Source organism: Lactuca sativa, chromosome 2, assembly GCF_002870075.4.
Source record: "Lactuca sativa cultivar Salinas chromosome 2, Lsat_Salinas_v11, whole genome shotgun sequence".
Taxonomy (NCBI): domain Eukaryota; kingdom Viridiplantae; phylum Streptophyta; class Magnoliopsida; order Asterales; family Asteraceae; genus Lactuca; species Lactuca sativa.
The window spans coordinates 171,915,350-171,923,859 of NC_056624.2; the positions used below are offsets into that span (position 1 = coordinate 171,915,350).

The following is an 8,510-nucleotide window of genomic DNA, read 5'->3' on the forward strand; positions in this document are numbered from 1 at the left end:
CTTCCTCCTCCATTCTCGGCTACTATGAAGACCGATGAAGTTCTCTAATGACTAAGGTATGTGCTTTGTTTTTTCACTTGATTTTTCCATTATTTGATTATCTATTAGGGTTAACAGTTGATTTTTTCATTATCTGTTTTCACTTGATACCTCTCGATTTCTTTGTTGCTGTTTGATTTTTGATCTTCTGAGTTAGTATTTTCATTCATTTTTTGTGTTGATGGTAAACTGAATCTTAATTTATTTACTTCTTGTCAAGGTATTACAAGATTTATATGATTTGATAAACTAAACTGGTAAACCTTAATTTGTTTATATCTTGTGAGTTGTATTTTTGTGAATTTGTGTTTAAAAAGAGAAAAAAACACTATAAGTTTAAAGAGAGAAAAAAAAGACAATCTTAACTTATCTATTGATTAATTTCTATGTATGTGGCTACCGGTTTGTTCATTGATATTTTTGTTGAGTTGAGTATTTTTGAGTTGAAATAATCCTGCAAGTTTGAATTCTTATTTTAACTAAAACACTGCAAGTTTAAACAAAGAAAAAAAAAAGACAATCTTCATTTTTATATTTATTTTTATTACAGAACAAGGTTGGAACGAAAGAACCTCATGTTTTTAGTTCACTTAGAGCCTCGAATATGGTTGAGCCGCCCCTAATTTATATCATTTTAGTTGCGATGATAGTTTTAATTTCTAGCTATCTATAATAAGCTTATTTGAGAAACGGTGAATATTACACATATAAATATAAATATAATGTTAAAATGAAATATAATGACTCTGCTAATTCCTTCGAGTATCCTTTAGCAAGAATAAGAGGAATCCCTTCTATAATATTGTAAGGAAAGAATAATTTTAAGCATTGTTTAACACGTATACACGAAAGTCTTCGATTCTTTGCTTAATCGTTAGATGAAATATCTTTTTCTAATTAGTGGATTTTTATTATATGTTTAAGTTGTTTCTTTTAACATAAGAAAACAAAATGCTTCTTAGAAAGACTTAATTTTATTTGTGTAATATTGCATAAATATAAATATTAAATGCTTCTTAGAAAGACTTAATTTTATTTATGTAATATTACATAAATATAAATATTTATCTAATATGATAATAGTTCTACAAGAAGTTATTCATTTGTCTTCCAACGGCGTGTTCAAATTTACATCATGAATTAACAGAAAACAAAACAAAAAATAGAAAAAAGAAAAAGGAAAATGAGGAGAAAGATCACGTTCGTCGGGAGTCTCGGAACTACTACCCGTGTTATCGTGGTAGTTGCGATGGCTATCGTCATTTCCCTTGTTCGCTCTTTCCATCGTCCCCTATGCTCTTCTTCATCTTCCACACCTAAACATCTTCTTAAATCTCGCATCTGCCCCCTCTGGTCTCCTTCCTTCTTATTCTGCCTACCTCTTCCTCCTCGCAGCACTCTCCTCCGCCACTCCTACTCACCTTCGCTTTCCCCCGCCGCCGCTCATCGCCGTGGTTCATTCTGCTCCGCCACACTACCATCCTTAATGTCGACGGTTTCTGATGATAATCCTCTATTGAAGGACTTTGTGTTCCCTCCGTTTGATGCAATCGATGCCTCTCATGTGCGCCCTGGGATGCGTGCCTTGTTGAAGAAGCTTGTAAGTCTGTGTGATTGATTATAAATTTGTGTTTATTCGATTGCTGATTTGGGGAAAAAAAACATTGCAGGACAGCGATTTGGTTGAATTGGAGAAAACTGTGGAGCCGTCGTGGCCGAAGCTGGTGGAACCGTTAGAGAAGATGCTGGATCGGTTGAGTGTTGTTTGGGGAGCTGTTAATCATCTTAAGTCTGTTAAAGATACTCCTGAACTACGTTCTGCTATCGAAGAAATCCAGGTTTATTTCTATTACTTTTGGCTGATATGATTTACCTTTTGAAAAGGCAATATCTATACATATAATGACGTCTGCTTATGTGCGTTTATACGTGTTTTCATTTCGAAGGTAAAACTTTAGTTGATACAGTATATTATATAGAGGAAATGGATGTTGTCATCTTCTGACTTTGCTTAAATTCTTGTTGCAGCCTGAGAAAGTCGAATTTGACTTGAAATTGGGTCAAAGTAAACCTATATACAACGCTTTTAAGGCTATAAGGGAGTCACCGGACTGGGCAGGACTAAGTGATGCTCAGAAGCGAATTGTTGAATGTAAGTATGTTCAAGTTCTTCTGATTGTCAGAGAACAGTGGTTATTTTATTGTGCTTATCAGTTATCACTTCAAGTTTATTGTGTCCAACTTATAAATGTTTGTATGATTATGATGTAAACCAACTATCTCCAAGTTCTCGGTTCAATCGTGTGTTGATATCAACTGAAGCATGGTGCTAGCAAATCTTTTACATCAACCACATAGAAACTGCATAACTTCTTTAGAGTCCAAGAACGAATATTCTTTGCAATTATCAACCATATCCCTAAAGCCTTTCCTTGGTTTTGCACCATATTAATCAGACCTTTAATAAGCATTTGCACCTTTTTAAATTTTTTATTATGACCTAAAGTTTTTGTTATCGCAAATAAGTCTCAATTCGATGTATGCCATATCATGTGATATCAAGCATCTGTACATGTACATTTGGTCTGACATATCTCAATTTGTTTACACATGCAGCATCACTAAAGGAGGCTGTTCTTAGTGGTGTCTCCCTCGAAGATTCTAAGAGAGAAGAATTTAACAAAATTCAACAGGTTTGATCCGTTATTATTCAGGAACTTAGAATTGTTTTGTTGTTGCTTGTTCAAGTTTAATTCAAATTATGTTTCCTGTTATCAAGTTCCCTAACTATTTTGTCATTCTTTGTGAACTGATCTTCAGGAACTGACAAAGCTTTCTCGAAAATTTGAGGAGAATGTTTTGGATGCCACTAAGATTTATGCAAGACTAGTAACTGACAAAAAGGAAATCGAAGGATTGCCAGCTACAGCTCTTGGCTTAGCTGCACAAACAGCCATATCTAAGGTTCTTGTCATCTTGTGAGCTTAATGTTATTGGGTGCTTCTATTATGTAACCAGTGTCCCAATTGTCCTTATTTCATTATATGCATATTTGAATCCAGGGTCATGAAAATGCCACTGCTGAAAATGGGCCATGGGTGTTTACATTGGATGCTCCAAGTTTCATGTCTGTCATGCAACATGCCAAGAACCGAGCTTTACGGAGGGAAGTTTATGATGTTTATATAACCCGTTCATCTGTTGGAAAACTAGATAATACTCCAGTTATCGAACAAATTCTGAAACTTAGATTGGAAAAGGCTAAACTTCTTGGCTACAATAACTATGCAGAGGTCTGAATTTCTGTTCATTGGTTATACTTCCCATCTAGCTTATAGCTTCTTAGTTACTTTATATGATTGGGTTATTGGGAATTTTATTATCAGGTAAGTATGGCAACCAAGATGGCTACTGTTAGTAAAGCAGAAGAGCTTCTTGAAAAGCTCAGAAGTGCTTCCTGGAATGCTGCAGTTCAGGGTAATATCATTATCTTTTAAACATTCAGTGTTATATTTGATTCCATTTTATATTGTTGATGTTCTTTTCACTAACATTCTATTGAAAAATGGTTCATGATACCTATTCCTGTGTATCTTGTAGATATGAAAGATCTGAAGCAGTTTGCCAAAAGTAAAGGTGCCCCTGAAGCTGATGACTTGAACCACTGGGATATCGCCTTTTGGAGTGAGAGGCTACGCGAATCAAAATATGATATAAATGAGGTTCTGAAACTAACATCATTAATAAATAATACCCCCTTTTCATTCACAAATAATAGACATATGTATTTATATATACTGCAGGAAGAACTTCGGCCATATTTTTCATTGCCTAAAGTGATGGATGGCCTTTTCAACCTAGTGAAGATGCTATTTGGCATTGATGTTGAAGCAGCTGATGGTTTAGCACCAGTAAGATATAATCTAGATTCTAAATTATCTATTTCTTTTATCATCTGGGATTTCTTTTCATTCTTATGTATTTTTTTTTTCTTCTAAATGTGTAGGTTTGGAATGCTGATGTCAGATTTTATCGTATCAAGGATTTATCAGGGAAACCCATTTCCTATTTTTACTTTGACCCATACTCCCGCCCAGCTGAGAAAAGAGGTGGTGCATGGATGGATGAAGTTGTTGCAAGAAGTCGTGTATTATCAGATGATAAAAGCTCTGTTAGGTTACCAATTGCCCATATGGTCTGCAATCAAATGCCACCTGTTGGAGACAAGCCAAGCCTTATGACATTTCGTGAGGTACATACATGCATAGCAAAATGAGATGATGAAAATATGATGTAATGTAACGTGTGTAAACTTGTGTTGTTTATATTTTGGTTGAAAGCTCTTAATTAATCCAAGGAATCCATTTGAGTTTGGGCATATATATTTTTGGTTATTAATTTAGGTGGAGACTGTGTTCCATGAGTTTGGTCATGCACTTCAGCACATGCTAACAAGACAAGATGAAGGTCTTGTTGCTGGTATTCGTGGCATAGAGTGGGATGCTGTTGAATTACCCTCCCAGTTCATGGAAAATTGGTGCTACCATAGGTAGGTACCTATATAATATAGAATCAAATCATTTTTTGAACCCAGAAAATAAAAAAATAATTAATATATGAGACACTACAGGGATACGTTGATGAGTATTGCAAAACATTATGAAACCGGAGAGACTCTCCCTGAAGAGATATATCAAAAGCTTCTTGCTGCTAGAACTTTCCGTGCTGGCACCCTTAGCCTACGTCAGGTGAGATTCACATTAATTCATTTATCAAATAAAATAATAATAGTAAATGGTAAATAGATAAATAAATTAATGACATGTTGTTAGCTAAAATTTGCAACGGTTGACCTGGAGCTACATAGCAAGTATGTACCTGGTGGGTCGGAGTCGATCTATGATGTTGACAGAAGAGTGAGTGAAAAAACTCAAGTACTTGCCCCGCTTGAGGAAGACAGGTTCCTTTGTGGTTTTAGCCATATTTTTGCAGGTGGTTATGCTGCTGGATACTACAGTTATAAGGTATCTATCCATCTTATATACTTTTATTCTTTATGCTAAATTAAATTGCTAATGGTTTTTGATTATGATTATTTTTGAAGTGGGCGGAGGTGTTGTCTGCTGATGCTTTTTCGGCATTTGAGGATGCTGGATTAAATGATGACAAGGTATGATGATATTTGTACATATAATAATAATAATAATAATATTTTCATCAACAGATTAATAATTAATAATAATAACAATTAAACAGGCGGTGAGAGAGACAGGGAAGAGGTTCCGTGAAACTATTCTTGCACTGGGAGGTGGAAAAGCTCCACTAGAGGTTAGTTACTTACTTAGACAATGTCCCCTTTTCAACAATACAATTTTGTAAATTTGATTATTATGTTATGATGACGTACATGACAGGTTTTTGTTGAATTTCGTGGGAGGGAACCATCTCCTGAGCCACTTCTGAGGCACAATGGGCTGTTACAAACTGCATGAACATGAACAGGGAAAAAGAAGTTGTTGGTCCTTTTATTCATCACCATCAGCAGCAGCATATGATTTGGTTTTTTCTTGAATTAAAAGTATGATGCATGCATGCACGCACATGAGATGACGTTTCTAAATGAACCTTTAAATAGCAAAAGCCAAAATGATGGATGATACATTTGCTTTGGTTTGCTTTGCTTGCACAATCAACAAAAACTAAAATCTCACTTTTAGAATGGTTTGGTTTGGTTTGGTGTTTTTTTTTCAATCTATTTAGTGGTGCAAATATTCCAATGTGCTTATTTGGTGGTGGTGGAAATGGAATGGAGTAATGGACTACTACTTACTGCACCTCCACCCATTGTTGCTCAAATGAGATGCCATCAACCCTAACTATAAAAAAATACATTGTTTTTTATTTATAATACTGTCATGCACTTAAAAATGGAATACTCGAGTGAGATAGATATTATTATAAAGTTTTCATACAACGGATCAAACACTAGAAAAGTTTAAACTTTACGTGTTCGGGTTTGGACATGTTTGGCTACTAGACGTTTTTAATATAAAAATGCTTGTTTTTTAAGACAACACTTTTGACCATTTTTCCCTTGCGTATAAACATGGATGATGTCATTTGGAATCAGACACATTATAACGTCAAACATTTTTTTTGTCGGGATGAGGCCCTCACAAACTGACTACATTATCGAAATAGAGCCATGCATCTGAGTGAAAGATGTTTTGAGATCATTACGACGTTAAAATTAAGGGTAAGCATAATGCAGTTTCTAACCAAAACCAAACCGAAAACCGCAATAATCGGTTTTTTGATTTTCAAAACTGAAACCGCACCAAACCAATCAGTTGTGGTATTCCAGTTTTCGGTTTTAAACAATGCGGTTCCGTTTTTTTTTACCCCAAACCGCAATATATGTTGTAAAATTCAGTCCAACTTAGACCACATCAAACAACCTCAAATGAGTTAGAGAAAACCAAACTGATTAGACATTAAACTTGTCAAAAGAAAATTTTAAAGTTTTAAACAATAGAGGCTATTTCAAGCCCAAACTTTTCACACGGCTTAAACATGTAAAGCATGTGCTTCTCAAAGCTACTCCACCCTTGCTTTTTGTAGTGTCTTTTTTGTTTGATGCTTGTAGCCTTGTGGGACTAAGGAAACAAAGGAAATTTCTTATACATATTGTTTTCAGCTTTAAATCTATTAGCATATTTTTAACTTTGAAAATGTACTTATAACAATGTGCTATCTTTTTCAAACAATAAATAATAAAAGTTGATAAATTAATCCCATTAATTATGAGCGTAAGTTAATGTTAATTTATATATTCATCAATTGTATAACCTTTTTTCTTTCTCGATTCAATAGTTGTTCTTGTGTATTTAATGTGATAGTTGTTCTTGTGTATTTAATCACATTAAATACATGAGATAACTATTGAATCAAGAGCTTGAAAACGAATTTGTTCCATGTAAATCATATGTGATTGGATACATCTGTGATTACATGTATCCAATCACATATGATTTATATGGAACAAATTCGTTTTCGCATTTTCAATTCAATAAATTTTCTCATGTATTTAATCACATGTATTATATGTATTCAATCTCATGTGATTTATGTTGACAAGATTCGTTTTCGCATTCTCAATTTAATAATTGTTTTTTTTTCATATTAATCATATGTGATTAAATACATATAATCACATGTGATTATATATATATGAGAATAATTGTTGAATCAAACACTTGAAAAGAAATCTTTTTCACACATATCATATGTGAGTAGATATATATAATCACATGTGATTAAATATAAGAGAACAATTAATGAATCGACAATGCGAAAATGCATTTTGTTTACATAAATCATATATGATTAAAACATAGAATCACATGTGATTATATATGTCTAATCACATGTGATTTATGTGGATAAAATACATTTTTGTTATTCTTGTGTATCTAATCATATATGATTATAGGTAGCTAATCACATATAATTTATTTAGACAAAAATCAATCTTATCCATATAAATCATATGTATACATAAAATTATAGACAAAAATCAATCTTATCCATATAAATCATATGTATACATAAATCACATGTGCTGATGGTGGGGGTGTTGGACAAAGTTCACGAAAATAAATACTTTCCACATAAATCATATCTGATTAAATACATTAATTACATGTGATTATATGTATCTAATCATATATATTTATATGGACAATATTCATTTTCACGTTCTTGATTCAATAGTTTTTTTTAGTAACTCTAATCACATTTGATTAAATACACGAGAACAACTATTGAATCGAGAACACGAAAATGATTATTGCCCATATAAATAATATGTGATTAGATACATATAATAACATGTGATTATGTGTATCTAATCACATATGATTTATGTCGCTAAGATTCATTTCCACGTTCTCGATTCAATAATTGTTTTTTTTCCACTTTAATCATATGTGATTAAATACATTTAATTGGATGTGATTATATATTTCTAATCATATATCATTTTATTTGGAAAAACGAATATTGTCTGTAAAAAATCATATGTGATTATATACATACAATTACATGTGATTATATACACGATAACAAATATTGAACCAAGAACACGAAAACAAATCTTTATTCAAATTAATCATATGTGACTAAATATATCTAATCACGTGTGATTATATGAATCTAATCACATATGATTTATGTGGACACAATTCATTTTTGCTTTGTCGATTCAATAGTTGTTCTCATTTATTTTATCACATGTGATTATATGTATAATCGTATGTGATTAAGTACATGAGCATAACTATTGAATCGAGAAGGAAAAAATGAATCTTGTCCACCTTAAATCATATGTGATTATATACATATAATCACATGTGATTATATGTATCCAATCACATATGAGTTATGTGGACAAAATTCATTATCATGTTGTC

At 32.7% G+C, this 8,510-nt stretch overlaps 1 protein-coding gene across 1 annotated transcript; it reads left to right on the forward strand.

Annotated features, from left to right (window-relative positions):
• Window positions 1–1,201: 1,201 nt before the first annotated feature.
• Window positions 1,202–5,758, forward strand: LOC111900252 (probable cytosolic oligopeptidase A). The gene is made up of 16 exons (XM_023896127.3): window positions 1,202–1,639; window positions 1,710–1,877; window positions 2,068–2,191; window positions 2,656–2,732; window positions 2,860–3,003; window positions 3,102–3,332; window positions 3,426–3,516; window positions 3,640–3,761; window positions 3,843–3,950; window positions 4,046–4,291; window positions 4,443–4,588; window positions 4,670–4,787; window positions 4,872–5,063; window positions 5,144–5,209; window positions 5,296–5,367; window positions 5,454–5,758. Exons 1-16 carry the CDS (start codon window positions 1,223–1,225, stop codon window positions 5,529–5,531), a joined length of 2,400 nt encoding a protein of 799 aa, XP_023751895.1. The 5' UTR covers window positions 1,202–1,222; the 3' UTR covers window positions 5,532–5,758.
• Window positions 5,759–8,510: the final 2,752 nt, after the last annotated feature.

Coding starts and splice junctions, on each gene's coding strand:
- LOC111900252 (XM_023896127.3), top strand. CDS start 1,223: ATGAGGAGAAAGATCACGTTCGTCGGGAGTCTCGGAACTACTACCCGT. Junction 3,333..3,425: donor GCTACAATAACTATGCAGAG/GTCTGAATTTCT, acceptor TTTTATTATCAG/GTAAGTATGGCAACCAAGAT. Junction 4,292..4,442: donor GCCTTATGACATTTCGTGAG/GTACATACATGC, acceptor TTATTAATTTAG/GTGGAGACTGTGTTCCATGA.